The 27513-nt window shown below is 35.9% G+C and overlaps 4 protein-coding genes across 8 annotated transcripts; all 4 read right to left on the minus strand.

Annotated features, from left to right (window-relative positions):
• Window positions 1-955: 955 nt before the first annotated feature.
• Window positions 956-27513, minus strand: LOC117633581 (protein SEMI-ROLLED LEAF 2). Its single transcript, XM_034367239.1, has 21 exons — window positions 27356-27513; window positions 26865-27181; window positions 24993-25067; window positions 23929-24044; window positions 23270-23384; window positions 23013-23141; window positions 22664-22711; window positions 22377-22567; window positions 22087-22283; window positions 21671-21963; window positions 21313-21462; window positions 20784-21212; window positions 20342-20491; window positions 19265-19340; window positions 18341-18468; window positions 17911-18062; window positions 2571-2619; window positions 2351-2458; window positions 2018-2131; window positions 1636-1872; window positions 956-1429 (listed from the first exon to the last, which is right to left on the minus strand). The coding sequence occupies exons 2-21, from the start codon at window positions 27009-27011 to the stop codon at window positions 1265-1267; spliced, it is 3069 nt and encodes a 1022-aa protein (XP_034223130.1). The 5' UTR covers window positions 27012-27181; window positions 27356-27513; the 3' UTR covers window positions 956-1264.
• Window positions 5029-6677, minus strand: LOC117633580 (protein SEMI-ROLLED LEAF 2-like). Its single transcript, XM_034367238.1, has 4 exons — window positions 6328-6677; window positions 5934-6083; window positions 5438-5833; window positions 5029-5145 (listed from the first exon to the last, which is right to left on the minus strand). The coding sequence occupies exons 1-3, from the start codon at window positions 6406-6408 to the stop codon at window positions 5519-5521; spliced, it is 546 nt and encodes a 181-aa protein (XP_034223129.1). The 5' UTR covers window positions 6409-6677; the 3' UTR covers window positions 5029-5145; window positions 5438-5518.
• Window positions 8201-12011, minus strand: LOC117633578 (zinc finger AN1 and C2H2 domain-containing stress-associated protein 16-like). 5 transcript variants are annotated; one of them, XM_034367233.1, is made up of 4 exons: window positions 11848-12011; window positions 11303-11633; window positions 10198-10394; window positions 8201-9121 (listed from the first exon to the last, which is right to left on the minus strand). In XM_034367233.1, exons 3-4 carry the CDS (start codon window positions 10294-10296, stop codon window positions 8342-8344), a joined length of 879 nt encoding a protein of 292 aa, XP_034223124.1. In that variant the 5' UTR covers window positions 10297-10394; window positions 11303-11633; window positions 11848-12011; the 3' UTR covers window positions 8201-8341. The 5 variants fall into 5 exon arrangements, with proteins under 5 accessions (XP_034223124.1, XP_034223125.1, XP_034223122.1 ...); XM_034367234.1 differs by having other exon boundaries at window positions 10198-10371; window positions 11272-11633; XM_034367231.1 differs by having other exon boundaries at window positions 11272-11633.
• LOC117633579 lies at window positions 16262-17914 on the minus strand. The gene is made up of 4 exons (XM_034367237.1): window positions 17882-17914; window positions 17329-17769; window positions 16942-17178; window positions 16262-16733 (listed from the first exon to the last, which is right to left on the minus strand). Exons 2-4 carry the CDS (start codon window positions 17476-17478, stop codon window positions 16569-16571), a joined length of 552 nt encoding a protein of 183 aa, XP_034223128.1. The 5' UTR covers window positions 17479-17769; window positions 17882-17914; the 3' UTR covers window positions 16262-16568.

Here is a 27513-nt window from a genome sequence, read left to right on the forward strand (position 1 = left end):
CCACAAACCCTAGCAACCCTACCAAAGAAGGTTATTAAAAAACACCAGCCGTCGCCATTGCTGCCAAGTTCATCATCAACGCAACCACAAGAACATGGTTTCCATGAAGACACCCGAAAGAATCGACAGACGAGAATGGGGGCGAAATCGAATCATACTCATATGATCAAACAATAGATCCATAAGGATTGTAAACTCCCAAAACCCAACAGCCACAGCACCCATGATATGATTTGGACTTGTTTGAAACCAAATTACATGACAAATTTTTAAAATCGAAATAACATGGACCAATGTGAAAAATACGTCAAACTACTGTGACAAAAAACGTATACACTCACAAACCACCATAGTTATTCAATTCACTTTGAAACCCCTCGCCAGATGCGTTATGCGGCATCCTTGCTCTTTTGTTTTTTATTTTTTATTTAATTACTAGCATTTCATTGAAGCCCAGAAAAAGAGTTGAGGCCGGAGCATTTCATTCAACCAGAAACAACGAAGAAAAGATTTTATCTGAGGCAGGAACAGAATGCACGAGCAAGTGCAGTAGAGTGGTATTGAGTAAAACCTTGTTTGAGAATACAACCTAGAAATTAAAGAGGAGAAGAGTGAAAAAGATGAGAAAAAAAAATCTTAGATCTAGGTGCAAGCCCCAAACCACTGAACTTTTTCAGTTTTGTGCAAGCCCCACATGGACCAAAATGTTTTACAATTAACCACCCAAACTTCATGTTATGTTTCAAATTTGTATCAAAGTTCAGTTTCATCAAACTTTCCGTCAAATAATTGCAAGTGACAAATAGCACTTGTATATATTGCAAGTAAAGATATGGCAAGAAATATAGCTCCATGTACATAGTGAGCTGTAGAAGAAACCCAAGTGAGAACTATAGACATGTCTTGTGTCTGGGTAGCAGTGAAGTTTGCAAATCGCATACATCCACAGTGACAATTGAAAAAAACAAATAAATGAAATTTTATATATCAAAACCGATCGAATCAGTAACGAGAAAGTCTACAAGGCTACGAGAACTTCATAAGACCAATGGTACAGTCAACTACTAAATGTTGGGAAAATGAAAAGAACGAAAGAATTGGAAACGAAAAGGGTTAAAAACTTGGTGGATGTTTGGTGACAACAATCTCTTCCTTCAGGTAACAAAGCCTAAAAGAAGAAGGAAAACCTATAAATTTTTTTTTACCTAAAGCTGGTAACCCTTGAGCATTTTAAATTCACTGGATTACCAAAAATTTCCTTTCTTCAGCAGCCTGCAGCTTTTAGGAAGTTATCATATGGACTTGATGCCGGTAGACTGAAGGAGTGGGCATGTTGCTGGTACTTAGTTGCACACATCATTGGGACACAGCCTAGGGTTTGGGGTGGTATGTATGAAGTGGCAGTCTGATCAGCAAAAGGATTACTGCTCTGCATTTCATTCAAGTTCACGATATTAGATTTTCACAGAGAGAGATGGTGTGAATTAGTTTGCATGCAGATCAAAATTCTGGATAGTATGTATCTTTACAACTCAACTACATCAAAATTCCAGCCAGAGCACGTGCATGGTATGCGTAGATATATACATTGATATAGCACAAGTATCCATGGTTTAAGTTAAAGCCAGGAAGTACCTTATGGGAACAGGCATCAGCTTGGAAATCGGACATCATCCATTTCACATCATTGTTACGATTTTGTAAAGATAGGTTCATCAAATATTCCTGGTTCTGTTGGAAATTCATCAAACTGGACATCTTCTGCTGCTTTCCTATCAGGAGTGCCTCACAGTGGCCAGCCATCTCCTTGTAAGGCACATCAGGTGCATTTGAGATTGACAACCTTCCAACTTGATGTGCTGTCTCCAGGACCTGAGTGCATAAAGCATGCTTTCAAAATATTGTCATGATGTACCTTCCTCTCTCTGAATTTTGCTTCATTAACAAACCAACAAAAGGCTACATTTCTTTTAAGTCAATAAAAGCTATATATAAAAAAATGTAGTGGCTAACATACTGATTCCATAAGTTGATTGACACTCAAAAGATCAGGAAGATTCGCAGAGTTGTTCTTTTGGCTATCAAATGAACCTGGAAAAGAATTATCATCCAAAGAAAATATTGGAGCATCCTGCATAACAAGAATAAAATTATGAGTCCCAAGCATTAAGAAAACTTTTTAGATAAATAAGTTGATTGACTCCCATCTTTCTTGCTCAACGCTTATGTAATAGTTGCCACCCTCACACATAAGACATAGGATCTTCCCTACCAACAAAGAAAAGCGGAAAAAAAGAAAAAATGAATGAAGAGAATTCTCCTTAATAGCTTCACTATTGCTCAAATCAACCTGATATAACTTTTGCAGAGCATCCATGAACAACTGGGCTCCCAGTGGACACACATCATCAGGTAAGAATTCACTGACCAGCTGCTCCCTTATAGTAGACAGTTCAGACTGCATAATAGCTCCCTATTCATTATCGATATAATAGTACAAATGACTTATGTTTTCTTTTATTATCAAAAGGCAGTCGAAGTCGCTTAAATCAATTGGTATAAAAGCTTACATCTGACAATTTGTCCAAGCTCTTCAAAATTTGAGAAGCAAAGAATTCCCTTGTTTGCTCATCAGTGATCGCTATTTCTGATAGAGATTTTAAGGCCAAATTATCATATTCTTTAGATCCATAAGCAATTGTGGGATGGTCAGATCCAGTCTTAACAGCCTGCAACTTGCGATCTTCAACCAAATGTAGGAACAGATCAACCTGAATAAGAATATAATGGTTTCAAATCTATTTCCTGAGCTAGAAAGATGTTCAATTACGGAAATCTCACATAAAAAGAAACCATAAGTACTGGCTCACTTTCTTTGTGTCTTCGAAGTGCTTGGAATCAATTAATTTAAGCAATAAATCACAAGCATATGCACGAAAATGGTTCCTAAAGAGAATTTAGATCTTATGGAACCTCAGAAAATCACATACAAGACAACCTATGTGAATAAACTATAAGCTTTATTTACAAAATACCACATACCGTTTTATCCATAAGCAATGCCTTGGCTCTATGAACAAGAGAAAGAATATTGTATGCTTTTGATAGAAAGAGAATCATTGATGTTGCCAGGGTAAAGAGGGACCTGCGACGCGATGGTGGCAATGGCCCTGAAATGAAAGAGGGAAAGTTGCTTTATCTGACATCCCAATCATGCAAAGTCAAGCTTGTTCAAAATTTCTTGAATTCAATATGGCAATGGGCACAAGAAGAAATAGTAATTATTTTGCACATAGGTGGAATTAAATATTTTTTTTTATTCCTAGAAATTAAATATATTTTTATTCCTAGAATTGGAGTCTCGGCTATATGTATAATGCTTTGGCTATTAATAATAGTAATCATTATGATTACAACCTAATAATATTACCAAAAATTATTGTTATTATTGTTTTGTTGTTGGTTATGTTAATAGAGGCCTTCTTAAAGGTTAGGGAGAGTTTGGCATATTGATAAAAGAAATACTGTGAGCATGCTTAACCTCAATTTCTATGCTACATCAATTTGGTATAACAGCAGTCATTGCCCTACAGCTGTTCAGTATCGGAGCAATCATTGTCCTCCGTTATAAAGTATAGATTAGGGAAAGGGGTCAGCCTAAATATATCCTAAACCGATTGATATACAACTAGAAAAAGAATCAGCAGAATTTGTTCAAATGCTAATACTGAGTTCAAAGTTCTCAGAACTAGATTATGAAAAATTTTAGAAACAAACTTTCCCTGGTGTAACCATGTCATCCGGGCTATAACTAATGTTTTACTTACTTTTATATACATCTATCTTTAGTTCGAAGGTTTCTCATGTTTTCTTCTCTAGCTAATTAATATTAGTAAATGGAAACAACAAATAATGGTATATTGTCATTAATGGAAACACGTGCAGAGAAAGTATGCATTTAGTTTGGACAGACTGTGGGCTCACCTCCCTCAGTAAGAGAAATGTCCCGCAAGGAAAATGCTAACTGGAAACTTTGAACAAGAACCTCGACACTGGAATGCTGCAAAAAAAGATGAACGAAAAAAGGGAAAACAAGGCAATAGATACGATGGAAAAAAAAAATGTCCCAGCATCTCTTTATAGAATTGGCATAAGTTCTGGAGTCATCCATGAATTCATAATAGCAGTTAAACTCTGAAAAATGAAATTATAGTCACATGGTTCTATTTCTACCATATACTTTAGAATCAGAGTTTTCCCCTGATGACAATACCCTCTTAACTACATAGCACAATGACCTATGAGGTGGTAGGCGAGCTGTGAAGCTTATAAAGCAGTTAGAAGCAATTCTGGAAAGAAAAAAGTTATCATGAGCTTCAAACGAGCAAGGAACTAAGACGGGTTTTGTGGTAATCAAAGAAGTTATGTTATCATTTTCCATCTATATCATATCAAAAGGCATTAACTCTTCAGAATGTTTTTGAATATTCAAACAAAATGACAAGGTTTTCTTTTCTTCTTTTACTTCCCCCTTTTAATCTATGAAAATAGAATGTCATCTCTCATTCTATTGCAATGACATATGACTGGAAGTCTATGGAAGAATCCTTTACTAGTCCCCAAGTCCAAAAAAATGTGACTAAGACGATACAGAATAAAAGACATTCTGAAGAAAAAGAACAAAAAACAAAAGAAGGCGCTTAATATTTCAGAAAGACTGAAATGAACAAAATGCCTGTAACATTTTAATGCAGTTCCAGTTAAAAAGAGGCTTCAGAAAAAAGAAAAAGGGATGATTAGCCGTCCTCATGCTCCCTGCTTGAAAGAAATTAATTTTCTAGACGTATTAAGCAGTAACAAGACGTAATGCAAACATGCAAAATATAAGGAGTTCCAACTAAGTGAAAGCAACATAAAAAGAAAAGAACATAGAAAAGGCATCGCCAACATATATAATAGAAAAGACTAATCAAGTAACATTGTTCTAGAAATTACCTTGGCCCGAGAGAAAAGTGATACGAGGCTATGCGTATGAGCAATTGCTTCATAGTTTTCGGGCATGTTCCCAGGAGAGAGGGATTGTGCCCAAATTGATAAAAGCAAGAGAGTTATCTGGTGGCTGCTCAACCTGAGGGAATTGGCTTCCTGAGGTTTAACAAATGCAAAGACACAAAATCATTAGGAAATGCCAGCAATGTATATCAAGCTAGCATCCTTTCCCTCATGTGCAGCTCCATTCGGCACATGGAGAGACAGAAAGATTGGAGGTTTCAACATAATTCTGATTTTTAATTAAAAATACCCAACCCTCTTCAATAAACAAAGTAATTTCACAGTAAGTCCCATGCAAACCAGATAAGTACATTGAAGATGGTTAAGAATTTCATAAGTTTTAAGGAAAAGCTAAAGTAAAGAAACTAAAATTGTTAAAACTCACATGTTCCTTGGTCGAATTGCTCATAGAAATTTCAAGCTATATGTCCGACTATAAGATGATTTCAATCTGCTCAGAATCCCATTATTGGTCTCTTTGTTCCCCTTCATTAACAACATTTTCATCATTGTCTTCACAAATACTTTCCCGCAAATAATTTTTTTCTCTTCTTAGCTTCTCATAAAGGGCAGCTGAAGAAGAAAATACAGATACAGTTCTTGAGAGTGTCCTTGGAAAATCCATGGCCTTTCTTGATTCTGTATTGGATGAGGATAGACCAGGGCAAACTGAAGATGGCACAAGAACAACAGAGAAGACAGGAAGCGCTCCAACACGTGTTTCATGGTCTGGATGGACCATAGCTGGGAGTAATTGATGAAACAATGCCTCAGGAAATGCCTAAAGAAAGATTATAAATTAATTAATTAAAAATTATTTATAAGACTGAAAGTGTCTCAGAAAGACAATTAAGTAAAAGACCATACATTATACTACTTGCCTTGTTTTGATAGGACAAGTTGGGTAAGGAAGCTACAATTTGAGCAGTACGATAAACAGCAGAAATTGTAGTTCTGGCTATAACTGTAATAGTTGAGATATTTTCCAACATAACTGCCATAGCATCAAGAATTGGCCCTGGTTCGCCAACCTGTTTGACAATGACAGCTTGGTTATTGTACATTTGATAAATTCAGTAACAATCTCATTGAAATTTGAGCAATATGGAAACTTATAAAGACTATTAAACTATTTGAAATGATAAGACCACTAACAATGCAAGCAATTCTAAATCAAAACTAACATGATGACAGATTTGTGGGTACGAGGTTAATTCAGTAACTGTAGCAGATTAGTATTAACTTATATGGCAACTGTACAAGGCACTTATCCACCTCTTCTCTAAAGCTTCTGTTCCATTTTATTACATCTGTTCCCAGATTATCATCATCAAGCGAGTAGTGTATGCTCTTCATCAAGCGACCAGGTGAGGCCAATCAGTCGGGTTGGTGTCTGGGTCCGGATCGGTGTCGTTAATGCTTCTAGGTAGGTAGGTTGAGAACGGTTGGTGGTGCTATTTCCAGCAGGGGAAAAAACATCTTCCCCCATGGAGGTAGCAAAGACTTAGAACAAGAGTCAGCAATCAGCAAGATCGCTGCTCTGATACCATGTCAAAATAGCATCAGAAGAGTATCAAAAGGGTATCATAAGAAAGGTTTCTAGTTTCGGCAGAACAAGTGAGAAGTGTAGAGAATGAGAAGAACATAAAACGTTTGGCAGATTTCAACTTTTTTTTTTTTTTTGTATTACTAACTACATATTTATAAGAGGATGGCTGTCTAACCAAGCTCAGTAGGCAGCTGGTGCCATTAATCCTACAATAATCAGTTGGTGCAGCAACTATCATTAATGTAGCAAACCATAGCTGGTTGGTAACAGACCTGACGGCAGCTATCGCAGGTGATGGGAAAGAAATTTATCTATTGGCAATCAACTACGTTCCAATGACGATCCAGATGTTTCCATTAAAATTCTTGTACAGAAGCTCCCCACCAATCAACAAAAAGAAATTAACGCACAGCATGCAGCAATGGGACGAGCAAGATGGGATTTCTATTTCCGCAACCAAACAACCCGGGATTTGTTGCCGGGTGCCAGATTGGATTCTTTGAAGCTTTTCAGTCTTGCCTTCCGCGGATACAGAGGGACATCGAATCCGCGAAATCTTAAGTCCACGCCCAAGTTTTCACCCCGGTCGTTTCAAGTGCCCTGAGTTTTTATTAAAAAGCCAAAAAGAAACTTGAGCACTGAACCTGAAATCGACTCGATTAATTTTCTATTTTTTTGACGAAAAGGTTGTCCATAATCAGAATGTCAAGCTAGAGTGGGGAGCGATTGGGATAATAAGATGGTTGGATTTGGCGCGAACTGAGAGAGGGATATTAGGAACAGGAAGGAACGAGGGGGGAGTATTAGGTAACAGTTTCACCTGATTTTTTTCACAGAGATTTGGATGGAATTGGCTACAAACTATAATGGTAGAGAATAAATTGAGAATAAGAGGGGCTACACTAGTTCGAGCCAATCACTCATTGTTATGTATTTTAACTTTCTAATATGACAATCCGTGATGGGCTGGCTTGATATAATCCTACGGTGACATTCTCTTTACATGTAATTCTTCTCAAGCCTGAGATATGGGAGCCAAGGGGCTTCTAAAACTAGGATTTGCATTTACCTAGGCTAATGTGTGGACTGGATTTATGTGGAGGTGAAAATCTATAAGTGATGATGCAGAGATGTTGATTGCTTATTTATAGGGATATTACATTGATTTTTATCTAAAAGTATACGCAAACGGGTCATTCCTAAAGAAAAAGGTTCTTGATTTTTAAGGTAGTGATCTCAAGTTCGAACCCCTATAACGTCATGATAGTGTGGCCAAAAAAATTGTAATTCAAGTGGTTAAGAATAGTTACCTATTTCAAACAATTACACTGCACAAATGAAAATGAAAGTAAATAAGCAAAATTATGAGCACTTTTCCTATTCCTAAACAAAATTTTGCTATTAGAGAATAATTCCTTGCATCCCTATGACCTCAAGACACCTCAAGACAAAGTAAGAAAACAAGCAAGAAATAAAACATTACCCCACAATTCTAATTTCATGACCTATAATTCCAAGCTTCCTTTAAATTCTATTTGCAGGCACTAAATCCTAAAGAAATGGATAACACAAATCGCATTTGGCTTTCAACAAGTGATATTTAAAATATTCACAAAAGAATAACTTTATATTCAATTTTAAAGTTTGACTGAATGCTCAAAAGATACATGCATTTGCCAGTGCGACGACAATGAATTTATACCCAATGGATAATACACACACTTTCTCCAAAAATGGTACCTACGTCCTTGATGTGCCACCATGATCTCTCTCAACGTGCTCTACGAGAGCTACTGGATCACGAAACCCTTTACTACATTTAGGGCAGGCATCGATTGTCGCTTTCTTCACCCCGGCTCTGTTGCCACCCTTCTCATGGACTTTTTCTACGTGGTCTACAAGAGTGGTGACTGAGGAAAACTTAGCACCACACTGCGGACACTCCTCCAGCTGCCCGTTTCTACTCCCACTATTGCTGCTCTGCCCTACTCCATCCTTTGCTATCTGCCACTTCTGGCTAAGTTCACTACTCAATTTTGCCACACTTGCTTCAGCTGAGGCTCGAAAAGATGAAGCTGCAGTAAGAAAGCTATTACTCCAGTTCGAGGAAGATGCGACAGGAGCATGGTTGGGCTTCCACACTTCTTTCCTACTCCTACTTAACAGGCCTGAAAAAGGAAAGCCTGTTGTAGGTTTCTTGGGTCCCGGACACTTGTGATCAGGTCCAAATCGATGCTTCAAACAGTGGTCGACCGTGCAGTCCCTGCACTTGATTGTGTTGGAGAATGTTAAGAGCTCCTTGCAGCCGGGAACAGGACACTTTTTCTTCTTTGTGGCTTTCTCATAATTAGAAGGGTCGCATTCATTGTTAACATGTCTCTCCCAAGTAATGTTTGCATCTTCATCTGGAATTAGATGAACTCCTTTGGCACAAAGGGGACAGATGACAACAGTGACATTTTGTTTGTCAGCTTTTGGACAATTATGCTTAATATAGCTTCGATGCTCCAAACAAAATACCTGCAAAATGTTAGGCTTGTGTCATTAAAAAAAAAAAGAAAAAAAAAGATCCCAATAAGCAGAAACAATGTAAGGGAATAAAATCTACAATTTAGGGATATGGATGATTGCAGAAAAATTGAAGACAACACCATTGTATTAACCTACATAAATAAGAACTACAGAATCAAATGGAATGCATCCCAACCCCCAACTCTGTTTGGTTAGCATACATCTAGGGCATATAAAATTTTGGTGAAATTCACAAGATATACGTGGGGGCATCACATTACTTTATAGAAAAGTAATTAAGAAGAAAAACTAATGATCTAAAAGGTTGTGAGAACATTCCACAACTAGGCAATACAATTCACTTCCCTTTTACCATCAGTTTGTCAATTTTGAAAAAGGAACATTTTTGCTCACCATTTTAACCCAAGGTGTACCCTCACCACCATTCTCACCACTTGACACGTGTCCATGGACATAACCATAGTTTCATAAATACAAACCAAAGAGTTAACTATGATTACGTCGATGGACATGTATCAAGTGGTGAGAAGGGTGGTGATGGTACGCCTTGGGTTAAAGTGGTGAGCAAAAATATTTCTAGTTCGAAAACATTTCCCCAATTATTTTCTCCAAAACATTCAATGCAATTCGTAAAATACTAGTAAACAGTCGAATAATATAAAAACTTTGAGCATACAATGCAATGCAACATGATGTACCATTACTTAAAACAGTTCAGAAATGCAATATCGCCGGATAAAGTCACTAATAGTAACTTGAGCACACCGCAAGACCGGAAATTTCCTGAAAACTTCTTGTAAATTCCCAGAGAATGTCGTTATGCACAATTCCAAATGGACAATTTTGAATTTTGATCAGATAAATTTATTTCGGGATCTTCCTCTGTTTCTTTTTTCAAGAAATAATAATTCTTACAATTCTCCAAGCTAACCAAACATAACATAATCTCAATCCCAATAACCAAAATGAAAATTTCAAAACACATATTCTTAACATTTGATGTTCACATAAACATGGAGGTATATAATTCAGACACAGAGAGAGAGAGAGAGAGAGAGAGAGACCTGATGACAGCTATCGCAGGTGAAGGGCAAGAAATCGATCTGCTGGCAATCAGCGATGTAGCAATGCCGACCCAGATCCGGAAACTCCGGAGTTCCCATTAAAATTCGTATACAGAAGCTCCTCGCCACTCACAGATAGTCCCACACTACTCGACCCTGAGAGGGTCCCGCCTGCTGCACAAGCGTGGTTGGAGTACCTATTTTAGAATATGTGCACGCAATTAATATAAAGCGTTATCGAATGAGAATCTTTTAAGTTAAAACCCTAATTCCCGAGTTTCAAGTAAGCACGAGGAATGAGACGTTCCTAAGGTCCAACTAAGTGTTTTGAATGAAGGGATAGCCTCGGAAGACGCTCGGTCAACCGCGCTGTCAAACTTTCCGAATTGGGTCAACCGGGCCCACGGGACCCACGACCTCCTGTTTACTATCCGAAAGTTCCTATGGGTTCCACACGGTCTAGGATACACGTCCTTCAAGTTTGGTCCGAATCGGACGGTCGGATCGCTCACGATCGCACGATCTGACGATTATTGTAAAACGCAAATTTTAAGTTATTGAATCAGAACATCCGGGGCTTCGATTCAAGATCCGCGAATTCCTACACGATCCTAGGAATGCCTAATCAACATATATTAAATTGGAGTCGATCCAACGGCCCGAACATATCGAACCTGGATAACACCTTATATGCAATATCCGATCGACGATAAAAAGATATCCAAATTCATATCCGAGCATACCGTCGTACTCGGGACTACATGAGGATCATTTTAGGACTCAATGACAGGCCACCATGTGCCCCATGTGCCGCCCACGCGCCGGTGTCCAAATCAAATTCTAGCGATTGGAAAAACTCCAAAACGCCGGCCAAGACTTACACTATAGGATCAGCACATTGAGTGGAGCAACTTCTGTTCTTGGATCTACCCCAAAAAGTCGACGGAAGTGGCTGGAATCGGAGGCCGAAAACCGGCCAGACTTCCATCGTTTATTTGATTTGGTAAACGCAGAAATTTCGCCTAAATACCACAACCAGCAGCTAGAGCACATCGAGAGGATTAAAAAGCATACATAATTCGAAGAGATTGGTTGCCGGAATCACCCGAACGAGCTTGAGACAAAACGGATGAAATTCGGCCGGATTGGTTGCCGGAATCCCCTCTTCCTATCTCTGTCCTCAGTAGGCATGAGTAGAGAGACAGGAAGAAGACGATAGTAAAACCGAGGCAGGGAAGTTCCTCTCCTTCGCAAGGGTGGGAGACTCTATGGGATATGACTGGACACAATCCCAATCCTGTCCAGTCTCAGCCACCAAACGAATGTCCCAAATTAAGGCTCCAATTCACGTCCACAAAACAAAAGCAAACAATTAGCAATGGGTTTGCCGGTTCGTCAGTTAAGAACTGCTTCCATGGAAGAACAACGCAGAGAACCTAACACATCCAACAAGACCATTCATTTCCCAAGTGATTCACGAAGATCTGCTCCCCAATATCATTTTCATACAAAAGAATTCATTTTTATAACAAAAAATTAATTAATTAATATAATCCGGACAGGATTTGGATTTGGTTATAACGAATGAACTAATACATCAACGAACGAAGTGAAGATTTATAAAAATAAATAAATAAAATTTAAAAAAACCTGGTGGAGCAGCAGAAATTTCAGTGGGGACGAAGAGGTGCCTTCGAAATTTCTCTCTTCTTCCTTCGTCTTCCTTCTGGATATGGTTCCTTGAGTTTGCTGGTGCAGCCGTTTCTTTTCAAATGGAAAAACCTAGATTTCCTCTGTGTCCGGAAGAAGAAAGGCTCAGGTGTGATGTGGCCAATTTTTGAAAACTACATTTTGACCCCATATTCGTTATAATCTTCTAAACGACTACATAATTTTTCTAAACAATTACACGATAACCCCTAGACGTATCTTGACCGTAACCTGTCTATTTTTGACGACTTAGCCCGTCCTGGTCAACAAAATGTAAAAGTCAACGATACTTCATTTTCCGTATTGCCAAAATCTGCTGTGACTTCTTCTTTCTTTTTTTTGGGTCTGAAATCTGCTGTGATTGAATCACTCACAATTTTGCACATAACCAGGTTAATTTCTTAATTTAATAATTCTCATAATGTTCAAAGCATAAACCGCCCTTATTATTGGATTACAATTCTGAAATCTCTAATATTGTAATTGACTTATATATTATTTGATTTATATCTAATAAGTTTGAGTATGTACTACTGGTTGAGTGTGCAAGTTGGATTTCAAAATCCGTTTTTGGCCGATTTTGATTCAAAATTTTTTAATATTGTAATTGACTTATAAATTTGATTTATATATAATAAGTTTGAGTATGTACGACTAGTTGATGGGAGTATTTTTGCTCACCACTTTAACCCAAGGTGTACTCTTACCACCTTTTCCAAAAAATGACAAATGTCCATGAATTTAATTATAGTTAACTCTTTATTTTTTATTTATTTGATGACATTATTATGAGAGAGAAAAAATACTTTAATTAATAAGATTTTTTCTAATTTACTATTATTCTATTAATTAACTCAACAAACTTTTTATATTAATTACCAATTAAGCAAATAACGAAAGACGTGAATTGTTAAATTCGAATTTGGCCTTGATACTCAGAAAACTAAATAAAGCAAACCAATCCCCAAAGTATAAAAAATAAAAAATAAAAAAGCAATACACAACACCAAAAAACAAGTAACAAAGGAAGGAATTCTATTGAGCAGTGAACTCTTGGAGCTATTAAGTCTTCAAATACGAGCACTCAAGTTGTGGATAATCAAGAAACTATAAATTCTCAATTCAAGGGACTTCTTTTTTTTTTTTTGGAATAAGAACGTATGCTTTTCAGTTTCCATTGTTTTGATTTATTTTTAAAATAAAATTAATTAATAGAATAAGGGTAAATTAGAAAAAAATCTTATTAAATTATTGTTTCTCTCTCATAATAATGTCATCAAACAAATAAAAAATAAAGAGTTAACTATAGTTAAACCCATGGACATTTGTCACATTTTGGGAAGGGTGGTGAGGATACACCTTGAGTTAAAGTGGTGAGCAAAAATGCTCCCCTAGTTGAGAGTGTAATTAGGATTGGAAAATCCGTTTTTGGCTAATTATAATTTGAAATTTTCTAATGTTGACAATTTCAAATCAATTTGACCTATGAAAGTTCCGAAATCCAAAAAAAGAAATCAGGAAAAAATTGAAATGGAATTGGAATGTATCTCAAGATTCCGAAAACTCCGAAATATATCACGGTTTCAAATTAGACTACACACAGTTATTTATTTTATGTTAAACTAAATATGAGTTAATGACAAAATAGACATAGACGCGTTATTCCATAAAAAATAACAATATCTAAATACTACCATATAATAGTTTTTATAGCTTTTTCGGTTGTTGGACATATTTAAAATTTTGAACTACTTTATGAAATTTCTATATAAAAAAAATTCCAAAATATGTAAGTTCCGAAATTTCCCAAAAATTCAAAAAAATTCCAAGTTTTCGAATTGGAATGAGTGTTGAATTTTTTTTAAACAATATTGGAAGATAATTTTCATTCCAAAACTTGTTGAATTGGAATTTGAATTTCTGATCTGTTTTGTCTAAAAATCACACTTAACTGATGTCTTAATTGTTGCGAAATTTTGATATAACATGTATATATATATATATATATATGTAATATGAATAAATAATTTGGTAAACTTTCTGAATGAACACTAAATTATACACATGTCAAAATTGCAAATTTTAATTTAAGGGAAGGTTTTAAATACATAAGATTGTGCATTGTACTCACATTCTTCGATTACAAAGATACATACGAATTTCTACACTGCGGTCATAGTTTCGAGTTGTATAAGTTTGTTGCCCAGGAACGTGGCATCACACAAATTTGAGAATGTACGACTAAAAGATTGGTGAGAGTTGTTTATGTCATTTCATGGTTCACATATGATGTAATAACATTGATACTAAATTATATTAGTTATTGCGCTAACAGGGGTCTAGTTCAGTGAGATAAAGCATTGACTTGTAGATTAGAGATATTAGGTTCAAACTCTAATGACATCTTAATAGTGTGTGTGAGAAAACCCCTACTCTGTAATTTAGACTATCACTTATACTAAAAATTTATATATATATAATCTACCTTTTGCTTTATATATACATTAGACTAGAGTATTTGAATTGGACTTTGTTTTTTTTTTTTTTGTTAAGATAAGTTTCATTAAAAAGGAACAGATCATTACAACCAGGCCAATACATAATAGCTCAAGTTCAATATATTACAATATAACAAAATAAAATAAACTGAACCAAGCCCACAACCAAAAGCACAATATTATCACAAACCCTAGCAACCCTACCAAAGAAGGTTATTAAAAAACACCAGCCGTCGCCATTGCTGCCAGGTTCATCATCACCGCAACCACAAGAACATGGGTTCCATGAAGACACCTGAAAGAATCGACCGACGAGAATGGGGGAGAAATCGCATCATACTCATATGGTCAAACAACAGATCCATGAGGATTGTAAACTCCCAAAACCCAACAGCCACATTACCCATGGTATGATTTGGACTTGTTTGAAACCAAATTACATGACAAATTTTTAAAATCGAAATAACATGGACCAATGTGAAAAATACGTCAAACTACTAAGATAGAAAACGTAATTCATGTATTCTAAAAAAAAAATTTTAATTTAATTTATTTGACACCTAATCGAAAATACTAAGGGCTCGTTCGGTAATTTTTTCAGAGAATGTTTTCTTATAATATTTTTAGAGAATGAAAACAAGAAAATAAATTTGCATTTTCAGGAAATGAAAATACGTCTGGTAGATTAATTAGAAAACATATTTAGAAAATAAAAATAATGAAAACATGTCTGGTAGTACAATTTGAAATAATAATATGTGAGTTATTTTTATGAAAACGTTTCCCATGAGAATGAAAACAACTTTTTTCTGTTTTCTACAAGTACACATATTCTTAGTGTTTTCTATTTTTGGGCCACTAAATGTGTTTTTGCCTCATTTTTGTTCTTTGAAAATGAAAACCCCTTAAAAAAAACAAAAACAAAAAACCCCTTAAAATGTTACCGTACAGGTTCTAAAGCTTTTAGTATTGAAAATCCTTTTTGTTTTTTCATGAATAAATCAATTTGGTATTTGATAAATTTTTTATTAAAAGCGATGATGGTATAATAATCAATGTGCAAGTATTTGGTAAATTTTTATGTGCTGTGAGCTATACGTAAATATTATGAAACCATTTAACTCAATGGCCAACAACCAATTGCCATAGTCTAGATTGATGTGGTGTTCCATTATCAAATAGCATAGGGAAAGAAGGCAAATCAAAACCACCATAGTAATTCCATTCACTTTGAAACCCACCATAGTTCTTCCATTCACTTCGAACAAAGACTCCTCCTCAAGATGCGTTATGTGGCATCCTTGTTCTTCTATTTATTTATTAATTTATTATTTAATTACTAGCATTTCATTGAAGCCCAGAAAAATAGTGGAGGCCAGAGCATTTCATTCAACCAGAAACAACGAAGAAAAGATTTTATCTGAGGCAGGAGAAGAATGCACGAGCAAGTGCAGTAGAGTGATATTGAGTAAAACCTTGTTTGAGAATACAACCTAGAAATTAAAGAGAAGGAGAAGAGTGAAAAAGATAAGAAGAAAAAAAAAAAAAACAAATTCTTAGATCTAGGTGCAAGCCTCAATACCACTGAACTTTTTCAGTTTTGTGCAAGCCCCACATGGACCAAAATGTTCTACAATTAACCACCCAAACTACATGTTATGTTTCAATTTTGTATCAAAGTTCACTTTCATCAAAATTTCCGTCAAATAATTGCAAGTGACAAGTAAAGATATGGCAAGAAATATAGCTCCATGTACATAGTGAGCTACAGAAGAAACCCAAGTGAGAACTATAGATATGTCTTGTGTCTGGGTGGGAGTGAACTTTGCAAATCACATACAGCTCCACAGTGACAATTGAAAGTAACAAATAAATGAAATTTTATATATCAAAACCGATCGAATCAGTAACGAGAAAGTCTACAAGGCTACGAGAACTTCATAAGACCAATGGTACAGTCAACTACTAAATGTTGGGAAAATGAAAAGAATGAAGGAATTGGAAACGAAAAGGGTTAAAAACTCGGTGGATGTTTGGTGACAACAATCTCTTCCTTAAGTAACAAAGCCTAAAAGAAGAAGGAAAAGCTATAAAAAAAAATTACCTAAAGCCGGTAACCCTTGAGCATTTTAAATTCACTGGATTACCAAAAATTTCCTTTCATCAGCAGCCTGCAGCTTTTAGGAAGTTATCATATGGACTTGATGCCGGTAGTCTGAAGGAGTAGGGATGTTGCTGGTACTCAGTTGCACACATCATTGGGACACAGCCTGGGGTTTGGGGTGGTATGTATGAAGTGGCAGTCTGATCAGCAAAAGGATTACCGCTCTGCATTTCATTCAAGTTCATGATATTAGATTTTCACAGAGAGAGAAACAGTGTGAATTAGTTTGCATGCAGATCAAAATTCTGGAGAGGATGTATCTTTACAACTCAACTACATCAAAATTCCAGCCAGAGCACATGCATGGTATGCGTAGCTATATACATTGATATAGCACAAGTATCCATGGTTTAAGTTAAAGCCAGGAAGTACCTTATGGGAACCGGCATCAGCTTGGAAATCGGACGTCATCCATTTCACATCATCGTTACGATTATGTAAAGATAGGTTCATCAAATATCCCTGGTTCTGTTGGAAATTCATCAAACTGGACATCTTCTGTTGCTTTCCTATCAGGAGTGCCTCACAGTGGCCGGCCATTTCCTTGTAAGGCACATCAGGTGCATTTGAGATTGACAACCTTCCAACTTGATGTGCTGTCTCCAGGACCTGAGTGCATAAAGCATGCTTTCAAAATATTGTCACGATGTACCTTCCTCTCTCTGAATTTTTCTTCATTAACAAACCAACAAAAGGCTACATTTCTTTTAAATCAATGAAAGCTATAAATAAATTAAAAACATGTAGTGGCTAACATACTGATTCCATAAGTTGATTGACACTCAAAAGATCAGGAAGATTCGCAGAGTTGTTCTTTTGGCTATCAAATGAACCTGGAAAAGAATCATCATCCAAAGAAAATATTGGAGCATCCTGCATAACAAGAATAAAATTATGAGTCCCAAGCATTAAGAAAACTTTTTAGATAAATAAGTTGATTGACTCCCATCTTTCTTGCTCAACGCTTATGTAATAGTTGCCACCCTCACACACAAGACATAGGATCTTCCCTACCAACAAAGAAAAGCGGAAAAAAAGAAAAAATGAATGAAGAGAATTCTCCTTAATAGCTTCACTATTGCTCAAATCAACCTGATATAACTTTTGCAGAGCATCCATGAACAACTGGGCTCCCAGTGGACACACATCATCAGGTAAGAATTCACTGACCAGCTGCTCCCTTATAGTAGACAGTTCAGACTGCATAATAGCTCCCTATTCATTATCGATATAATAGTACAAATGACTTATGTTTTCTTTTATTATCAAAAGGCAGTCGAAGTCGCTTAAATCAATTGGTATAAAAGCTTACATCTGACAATTTGTCCAAGCTCTTCACAACTTGTTTGCTCGTCAGTGATCGCTATTTCTGATAGAGATTTTAAGGCCAAATTATCATCTTCTTTGGATCCATAAGCAATTGTGGGATGGTCAGATCCAGTCTTAACAGCCTGCAACTTGCGATCTTCAACCAAATGTAGGAACGGATCAACCTGAATAAGAATATAATGTCTTCAAATCTATTTCCTGAGCTAGAAAGATGTTTAATTATGGAAATCTCACATAAAAAGAAACCATAAGTACTGGCTCACTTTCTTTGTGTCTTCCAAGTGCTTGGAATCGATTAATTTAAGCAATAAATCACAAGCATATGCAAGAAAATGGTTCTTAAAGAGAATTTAGATCTTATGGGACCTCAGAAAATCACAAACAAGAGAACCAATATGAATAAACTATAAGCTTTATTTACAAATTACAATATACCACATACCGTCTTATCCATAAGCGATGCCTTGGCTCTATGAACAAGAGAAAGAATATTGTATGCTTTTGATAGAAAGAGAATCATTGATGTTGCCAGGGTAAAGAGGGACCTGCGACGTGATGGTGGCAATGGCCCTGAAATGAAAGAGGGAAAGTTGCTATCTGACATCCCAATCATGCAAAGTCAAGCTTGTTCAAAATTTCTTGAATTCAGTATGGCAATGGGCGCAAGAAGAAATAGTAATTATTTTGCACATAGGTGGAAGAGTAGAAATTAAATATTTTTTTTTATTCCTAGAATTGGAGTCTCGGCTATATGTATAATACTCTGGCTATTAATAATAGTAATAATTATGATTACAACCTAATAATATTACCAAAAATTATTGTTATTATTGTTTTGTTGTTAGTTATGTTAATAGAGGCCTTCTTAAAGGTTAGGGAGAGTTTGGCATATTGATACAAGAAATACTGTGAGCATGCTTAACCTCAATTTCTATGCTACATCAATTTGGTATAACAGCAGTCATTGCCCTACAGCTGTTCAGTATCGGAGCAATCATTGTCCTCCATTATAAAGTATAGATTAGGGTAAGGGGTCAGCCTAAATATATCCTAAACCAATTGATATACAACTAGAAAAAGAATCAGCAGAATTTGTTCAAATGCTAATACCGAGTTCAAAGTTGTCAGAACTGGATTATGAAAATTTTTAGAAACAAAAGTTCCCTGGTGTAATCATGTCATCCGGGCTATAACTAATGTTTTACTTACTTTTATATACATCTATCTTTAGTTCGAAGGTTTCTCATGTTTTCTTCTCTAGCTAATTAATATTAGTAAATGGAAACAACAAATAATGGTATATTGTCATTAATGGAAACACGTGCAGAGAAAGTATGCATTTAGTTTGGACAGACTGTGGGCTCACCTCCCTCAGTAAGAGAAATGTCCCGCAAGGAAAATGCTAACTGGAAACTTTGAACAAGAACCTCGACACTGGAATGCTGCAAAAAAAGATGAACGAAAAAAGGGAAAACAAGGCAATAGATACGATGGAAAAAAAAAATGTCCCAGCATCTCTTTATAGAATTGGCATAAGTTCTGGAGTCATCCATGAATTCATAATAGCAGTTAAACTCTGAAAAATGAAATTATAGTCACATGGTTCTATTTCTACCATATACTTTAGAATCAGAGTTTTCCCCTGATGACAATACCCTCTTAACTACATAGCACAATGACCTATGAGGTGGTAGGTGAGCTGCGAAGCTTGTAAAGCAGTTAGAAGCAGTTCTGGAAAGAAAAAAGTATAAAAGAAGCCGTTCTGGAAAGAAAAAAGTTTTCATGAGCTTCAAACGAGCAAGGAACTAAGACGGGTTTTGTGGTAATCAAAGAAGTTATGTTATCATTTTCCATCTATATCATATCAAAAGGCATTAACTCTTCAGAATGTTTTTGAATATTCAAACAAAATGACAAGGTTTTCTTTTCTTCTTTTACTTTCCCCTTTTAATCTATGAAAATAGAATGTCATCTCTCATTCTATTGCAATTGCACGATAACCAAAGCTACCCCAACTGTTGCGAGGTGCCATGGCATATGACTGGAAGTCTACGGAAGAATCCTTTACTAGTCCCTAAGTCCAAAAAATGTGACTAAGACGATACAGAATAAATTAAAGACATTCTGAAGAAAAAGAACTAAAAACAAAAGAAGGCGCTTAATATTTCAGAAAGACTGAAATGAACAAAATGCCTCTATCATTTTAATGCAGTTCCAGTTAAAAAGAGGCTTCAGAAAAAAGAAAAAGGGATGATTATGCTCCCTGCTTAAAAGAAATTAATTTTCTAGATGTGTTAAGCAGTAACAAGACATAATGCAAACATGCAAAATATAAGGAGTTCCAACTAAGTGAAAGCACCATAAAAAGAAAATAACATAGAAAAGGCATCGCCAACATATATAATAGAAAAGACTAATCAAGAAACATTGTTCTAGAAATTACCTTGGCCCGAGAGAAAATTGATACAAGGCTATGCGTATGAGCAATTGCTTCATAGTTTTCGGGCATGTTCCCAGGACAGAGGGATTGTGCCCAAATTGATAAAAGCAAAAGAATTATCTGGTGGCTGCTCAACCTGAGGGAATTGGCTTCCTGAGGTTTAACAAATGCAAAGACACAAAATCATTAGTAAATGCTAACAATGTATATCAAGCTAGCATCCTTTCCCTCATGTGCAGCCCCATTCGGCATGTGGAGAGACAGAAAGATTGGAGTTTTCAATATAATTCCGATTTTTAATTAAAAATGCCCAACCCTCTTCAATAAACAAAGTAATTTCACTGTAAGCCCCATGCAAACTAGATAAGTACATTGAAGATGGTTAAGAATTTCATAAGTTTTAAGGAAAAGCTAAAGTAAAGAAACTAAAATTGTTAAAACTCACATGTTCCTTGGTTGAATTGCTCATAGAAATTTCATTTGGTGTTGAAGGTGCAGGCGAAATTTTCAAGCTATATGTCCGACTATAAGATGATTTCAATCTGCTCAGAATCCCATTATTGGTGTCTCTTTGTTCCCCTTCATTAACAACATTTTCATCATTGTCTTCACAAATACTTTCCCGTGAAGAAATTTTTTCTCTTCTTAGCTTCTCAAAAAGGGCAGCTGAAGAAGAAAATACAGATACAGTTCTTGAGAGTGTCCTCAGAAAATCAAAAGCCTTTTTTGATTCAGTATTGGATGAGGATAGACCAGGGCAAACTGAAGATGGCACAAGAACAACAGAGAAGACACGATGCGCTCCAACACGTGTTTCATGGTCTGGATGGACCATAGCTGGGAGTAATTGATGAAACAATGCCTCAGGAAATGCCTAAAGAAAGATTATAAATTAATTAATTAAAAATTATTTATAAGACTGAAAGTATCTCAGAAAGACAATTAAGTAAAAGACCATACATTATACTACTTGCCTTGTTTTGATAGGACAAGTTGGGTAAGGAAGCTACAATTTGAGCAGTACGATAAACAGCAGAAATTGTAGTTCTGGCTATAACTGTAATAGTTGAGATATTTTCCAACATAACAGCCATAGCATCAAGAATTGGCCCGGGTTCGCCAACCTGTTCGACAAACAGCTTGGTTATTATACAGTTGATAAATTCAGTAACAATCTCAGTGAACTTTGAGCATATGGAAACTTATAAAGACTATTAAAGTATTTGAAATGATAAGACCACCAACAATGCAAGCAATTCTAAATCAAAACTAACATGATGACAGATTTGTGGGTACGAGGTTAATTCAGTAACTGTAGCAGATTAGCATTACCTTATATGATAACTGTACAAGGCACTTATCCACCTCTTCTCTAAAGCTTCGGTTCCATTTTATTACATCTGTTCCCAGATTATCATCATCAAGCGAGCAGTGTATGCTCTTCCTCAAATGCCTCATGGCATCACTTACTGCACCAATTATTGCCACAGAGGGCTCAATTTTGGCAAGTTGAGAAAGGGAGGTGGTAACCTCCACTATGTCGAGCTGCATGTTGGGTTGTTTAAGGACATTTTTGTGATCAAGATGCTTGATTAAAATGGAGAGCAAAACATGAGTATTTTGCCCTGCAACAACCAAAGATTAAAAAGGCTGGATAAGTTATCAATGGAAGACTAGAGGAACAGCATTTATGGTTGAAAGAGCTGATAGGACCTCAAAATAATGCATAAAAAATTAAAATTAAATACCAGAAGTATCCATCAAAAGTTGTATATCCTTTAGCACTGGAAAGGCAAGACCATGTTCAGGAGACCATAAATTTCCATTATCGAAGTAACGGAACACAGATTCCAGGACACGCCTTATTGTTGTAGCCTCCTTGGCCAGCTTTGCCATGTTCTGCAGGCAAACCCTTGACCAAAAGCAGGGGTTCTTGGCATCTTCCCTATAGGATAAGAAAAGAAATAAATAACTGATATGCATATTGAAAAAACAATGAAATGGTATCGGAAAAAATCTTGTGCCAATAGAGATATACACTTTCACATTTAGTTCGCCTTTTTCATCCACAATGGAGCTCCAAGAAGGAACATTGATATTGACATCTGGTGAAGGAGAAACATGACCCTCATTTTTTCGCACCTCCTGCACCCACCGGCTCTTGGAACTTTCAAGGTTCTCTGAAGGATATTTATGACCTCCATAATTTTCCAAGACTACTGCAACAATCTGATTTAACATAAGGGGAAAAAACAATGTCAAGAGGACTATACCAAGATTACTTGCAAGTTGAAACAAGATTTAAGAAACTTCCAATGCACTTACATTATCGAACTTGACTGATATATGAGAGTGCTCACCCATAAACCAAACCTACAAAGAAAAGGTAGACAATTCAATTTCGCATTCGATATATGGGTTCCATCACTAGGAAAAATGTTGCGGAAGGCATAAATTGCCAACAGAGTATCATTATATTATTTTACTTTTAACAGCTTGAACAGGTAAATAATATACAGGAATTCATTGTTCATGGTAAAGGGGATAAAATTGCTAAATATAAGGAATATTGATAGCATTTTGCATTCTGAACCTCACATGCATTCAATGTGTCATAAACTTATTGCTAAGGTATAATGTTAAGCTTACAAGATACATAATATTAAGGAAATACCATTGAAGAAAGGGCTTGCAGTGCAGCCGAACGTAGATTGTTTGCTCTTTCATCTTCCCCTGGCTCTTGAGCTATCTGACAGAGTTTTGGAATAAAGCCTTCTAAGTTAAACATGTAAGTTCCATCCTTCTGCAAAATTCAGTGAGACAAATTGAGTTTGGAATTTTATGTAGGCAACATGGTAATAAATTACATGTGAAGCTTAGTATCCGGTGATTTATGACTAAATATAGAAGTATATTTACAAACCCACAAACCTGATTATTTACAAAGTTAAAAAGGGTCTGACATCCTATAATTTGCATTTCATCTTGTCGTGTTTGATCCAGCAGAGTATGCATAATGCTGAGTAAGCTACTCGCAAAGAGACGCCTATGAAAAGTCATTGAATAAAAATCAATACACAAAAATATATGCACATATATACATACGTAGAGAGAGAGAGAGAGAGAGAGAGAGAGAGAGAGAGAGAGAGAGAGAGAGATATATATATATATATATATATTTCCAGGTAGTTGGCATTTTATCCTGCTAGAATGTGGATTAGAACCGCACATTCAGACATATGATTCCTCCTCAATAGTCCAGATTCACACAAAAAACTTTACGTGGGGATCCCGCATTCAAACAGTTCTATAGGTTGTTCACACAGCCCTTAACTCTTTAGTTTCTGTTTCCCAGTTAGAATAAGGTTGATTCCTTCATGGTGTACCATAGGGTTTAGGGTTTAGCTCTATGGTTTATGTGTTGGCCATATGTTTAAACCTTAAAGTTAAACCCTCAAAGGGACCACTTTAAAAGAATATTTTGGCTCTTCATTCGAACAGCGAGGGATCTCGTTTAAAAAGCAGACAGTATGCGCGTGTGTGTGTGTAAAACCATAATAATATAATTAAGAATGAGAGAAATAACTCACATTTGCTCCTTACAAGAAATCAGCAATTTATTGTAGATGCACATGACAATTTTTGTGGAGCGAAAATTCTCATTCCGCAACTCTTTGTAACACCTTTGCTCGAGAAAATTTGTGATCTGCTCACACAATTTACAATTTTAGTCAAAAGAGAAAGAATGCTCGAAGTATTTATCAGCAGACGGGGCTTAATCATAAAGTGATCTTAAGAAAAATCTGTAAGATGTGGTTCCTGGGAAATACTATAATTACAAAAGATATTTCACTCTATGCAGAAAGCAAGGCTAAATTCTTATTCAAAATTTATTGCAAGGTGATATATATCACGTATTTGGTGCAAGAAAAAGCTTTGAATCCATAGGCAACACCAGAGAGAGAAAGAAAAAGAAAAAGAAGAGAAGGTAAAATAATATAAAAAGGTTTAACCCTTGCTCAAATTCAATAGCAGTAACTGATCTGAAATCCACATCTTTGTTGTATGATCGCTTTTATCTTTGCAATTCCTAAGTGTTCGTTTTCGCAATGGATAAGTCTTCCGTTAACGAATGCATTTCAGACTTGTTGCCATAGCCCTCAGGAAACACACACACACAGAGTATATACACTTATGAAGAAAGGTTGAGAGAGAGAGAGAGAGAGAGAGAGAGAGAGAGAGAGAGAGAGAGAGAGAGAGTATATTGTGAGTTCATAGTAACTACATGCATATACGCCTGCGTTCAATGCGTACACCATATTTTTCCTCACACACACACAGTGTTTTTTGACTTACTAATAACTACATGCCATGTTGCAACACGTACACCTTAGTTTCTCTTTTCTCTCAACTCTTTTGGTTAATTTATTTCCTGATCTTTTCTCCGTCTCTCTGTCTCTGTCTCTGTCTTCTCTTGACACTTTTTATCAATTAAATTAATACAGTAATCATTTTGTAGAGTTATTATGAGTTAACTAAGTTATATGCTAAGAGCACTCAAAGTAATATATATATTTTAGTGAAGCGTTTGATTGAGAAAAAAGCCCTAACTTAAGATATATTAGAGTAACGATTTAAATGATATCATTTATACCTTTGGAATTCGCAAGGGATTTTTGGCAGCATATTCACACAATTTTCCAATCTTCCGATCATTTGGTCCTTCTTCCTGTCAAGTGTGAAGAACAAGTCCTGAATCTTGATATAAACATAAAAAATTTGGGGCAGAATAATAAACGGAGAAGGGACATGGATCACTAGGATAGTGAAAAAACATCGATGTCAAAAATGCATAATCAAACAAATTGAATCATACTTGTAAAACATCTGTCATGAAGAATTTAGATGCATCATGCTCAATGAAACAACATTTTTTAAGAAAAGCCAGAAGACCAGGATGCACAATCAGTAAATTCAGTGCAATGGCACAAATCCTGGAAGACAATCTTGGAATATTCATATTTGTATAGGATCCAAAGAAATAAAGTTGATGGCTTCTAACCATAGAATTTGTCAATCAAGGAAGTACGGGTTCTGACCAAAACAAAAAGAAGAAGTGTGCGCTCCCCTAAATGGAGTAACAAAAAAAAAAAAAAAAAAAAAAAAAAAAACATACGTTATTGCATAATGATCTCAGAGAATTTTTGCTGAGGTAAGTTGAATAAGAACACAAGAACGAAAAGAAAAAAAGATTTAATAAAGAAGTATTTAACAAGAAGAGGGAAAAAAAAAAAAAGTAAGTAAACTATTCTTTATTGAGTCTTAAAGGCATGAAGTAGGGGCCTGGATTTGAAATTTCTATAAACAAAATTTAAATAAATTAAAAAAACACACATGTACAAGGCATTGGTTGCATCGGAAAATGCAACCAAGAAGTTTTCTTTTTGTATACCGCTTGACAGTGCCTTTCACCTTTTTAAAAAAAATTCTAAACTACACTTTAGTGTATAAGAATGATATTCATGAGAAACATATCATAATGTGAAAAGGAAGATAAAAATCAAAACTTTGAAAGCACAAAAACAGAACACCATCAACACATCATGCATAAGGTCTACACTTAATAACGAGATGGCACAAAAGGATTATGAAACTCTATTTTCAATTGTCAGAGCCATAAACATTTTAACATTCATATGCAGGACTGTGTTATGAAGCCAAAGAATATTTTAATAAAAGAAGTTCTTTTCTAAGTCTCAGCTCAGCCTTGCATGGCATACAACAATAGCAAAGACTGGGTTTTCAATCAGTTATCAGAGTCATAATCAGTAGCATTTATTTAGATCACTATCATCTGAAGTTATGCAATACGAGTCTTTACTAGACAATGATGCATACTGCATGAATTCTCAATTCAGCTGCACATGGCACACAACACTAGCTGATACACCTTTTTCAATCAGTTATCAGATATCTGTCTACATGATTGTGTTCTGAAGTTACACAATATGCATTTTACTCAAAATGAGGTTCTTGCTCATCTATTAATTCAGGAATTGAGATGACTAGACCCTGTTTCCAACATGGTATTAAATAGATATATAGGTTAACACATACAAAATGAATGGGCAGATAATCAGTCAGTTAACTCAAGTACAACTTACACGTTACGATGTTATAATTTTAGTTTAAATTATGTAATGGTTGGAAGCAAGTTATAAAGAACCTTCCTCTCAGTTTCAGTTCACTGAGGGAAAAACATTACTTGGATTTTAATGTCAAATGGTTGCATTTGCACAGCATAAGTCCAACATCTATCAAAGGACTAAATATGTTCTACAACATCAACACTTTTCCAAACCCACAAAAATGCACACAGGCATGACATACATTATCATCTGGAAGAGTCTCTCTTCACAAAAAGTAGGCAACAATAACAAGAACCAACTTAGAAACAAGTAGCAATGACCCTTTTAAGATAGAATGCAACAGTAACCCATTATGATAAAAAACGAGAAAAACAAACCTGGTTACGAGGGAAAATGTCAGCTATGAGCTTCTTGTACCTCTTGACGGGCTGTCTAGACCTGGCCCGCAATGCCGGGCAGAAGAAACAAAGGCCACCACATGCAGGCAAAACTTGGCGCGAAAGTATCCCCGAAACGGCACTCATTTTTGAATTCAAGATACATACAATTCACTTCAAACAGATATGAAAATGGGCACCCCAGAAATTGGCCTTTCTTTCCCTTCCAAATCTATGAGGAAAGCTCTGGGTGCAGAGAAGGGAAAGAAAGGCTCAAAAACTGAGATGGGTATCTCTCAAATTGTACAAAAACCAGCCTGAGATTAACAAAATCCCCAAGTCACGAACCTCAAAAACCAATCAAAACCTCAAGAACAATGCAATGCCAAAGTGGGTTCAAAATTCAACCAAAAGGGTCCAAGAGAAAATCCAAAACTCATCACAAACTTGATCAATTTGTACAGAATTTAACTGTTGTTGAGAAAAATTACCTCGTTTGAATGCCTGCAAGAGCAGACGCTGAGGCTGGAAAATCCATCTTATGCCGTGCAGAAAATCCACCGGAATTCCAGCATATTCCACCGCGATTTCTTTTGTGTCTTCCCTATTTTGTTTTAAATTTGAATTTATACTCAAAATAATATCCGTC

Source organism: Prunus dulcis, chromosome 7 (assembly GCF_902201215.1).
Source record: "Prunus dulcis chromosome 7, ALMONDv2, whole genome shotgun sequence".
In the NCBI taxonomy this organism is placed as follows: domain Eukaryota; kingdom Viridiplantae; phylum Streptophyta; class Magnoliopsida; order Rosales; family Rosaceae; genus Prunus; species Prunus dulcis.

Excerpts from the sequence above, each read along its gene's own strand:
- LOC117633579 (XM_034367237.1), bottom strand. The coding sequence starts at position 17,478 with ATGCTTGGGACTCATAATTTTATTCTTGTTATGCAGGATGCTCCAATA. Across the intron at positions 17,179-17,328 it reads TCAATCAACTTATGGAATCA|GTCCTGGAGACAGCACATCA; the intron begins GTATGTTAGCCA and ends TTATGCACTCAG. Across the intron at positions 16,734-16,941 it reads CTGATGCCGGTTCCCATAAG|AGCGGTAATCCTTTTGCTGA; the intron begins GTACTTCCTGGC and ends AATGAAATGCAG.
- LOC117633581 (XM_034367239.1), bottom strand. The coding sequence starts at position 27,011 with ATGAGTGCCGTTTCGGGGATACTTTCGCGCCAAGTTTTGCCTGCATGT. Across the intron at positions 23,142-23,269 it reads TTAACTTTGTAAATAATCAG|AAGGATGGAACTTACATGTT; the intron begins GTTTGTGGGTTT and ends TGAATTTTGCAG. Across the intron at positions 18,469-19,264 it reads CATTTCTCTTACTGAGGGAG|GGCCATTGCCACCATCACGT; the intron begins GTGAGCCCACAG and ends CTTTCATTTCAG.
- LOC117633578 (XM_034367236.1), bottom strand. The coding sequence starts at position 10,296 with ATGGGAACTCCGGAGTTTCCGGATCTGGGTCGGCATTGCTACATCGCT. Across the intron at positions 9,122-10,197 it reads CCTGCGATAGCTGTCATCAG|GTATTTTGTTTGGAGCATCG; the intron begins GTCTCTCTCTCT and ends AACATTTTGCAG.
- LOC117633580 (XM_034367238.1), bottom strand. The coding sequence starts at position 6,408 with ATGAAGAGCATACACTACTCGCTTGATGATGATAATCTGGGAACAGAT. Across the intron at positions 6,084-6,327 it reads ACAGAAGCTTTAGAGAAGAG|GTTGGCGAACCAGGGCCAAT; the intron begins GTGGATAAGTGC and ends ATTGTCAAACAG. Across the intron at positions 5,834-5,933 it reads ACTTGTCCTATCAAAACAAG|GCATTTCCTGAGGCATTGTT; the intron begins GCAAGTAGTATA and ends ATCTTTCTTTAG.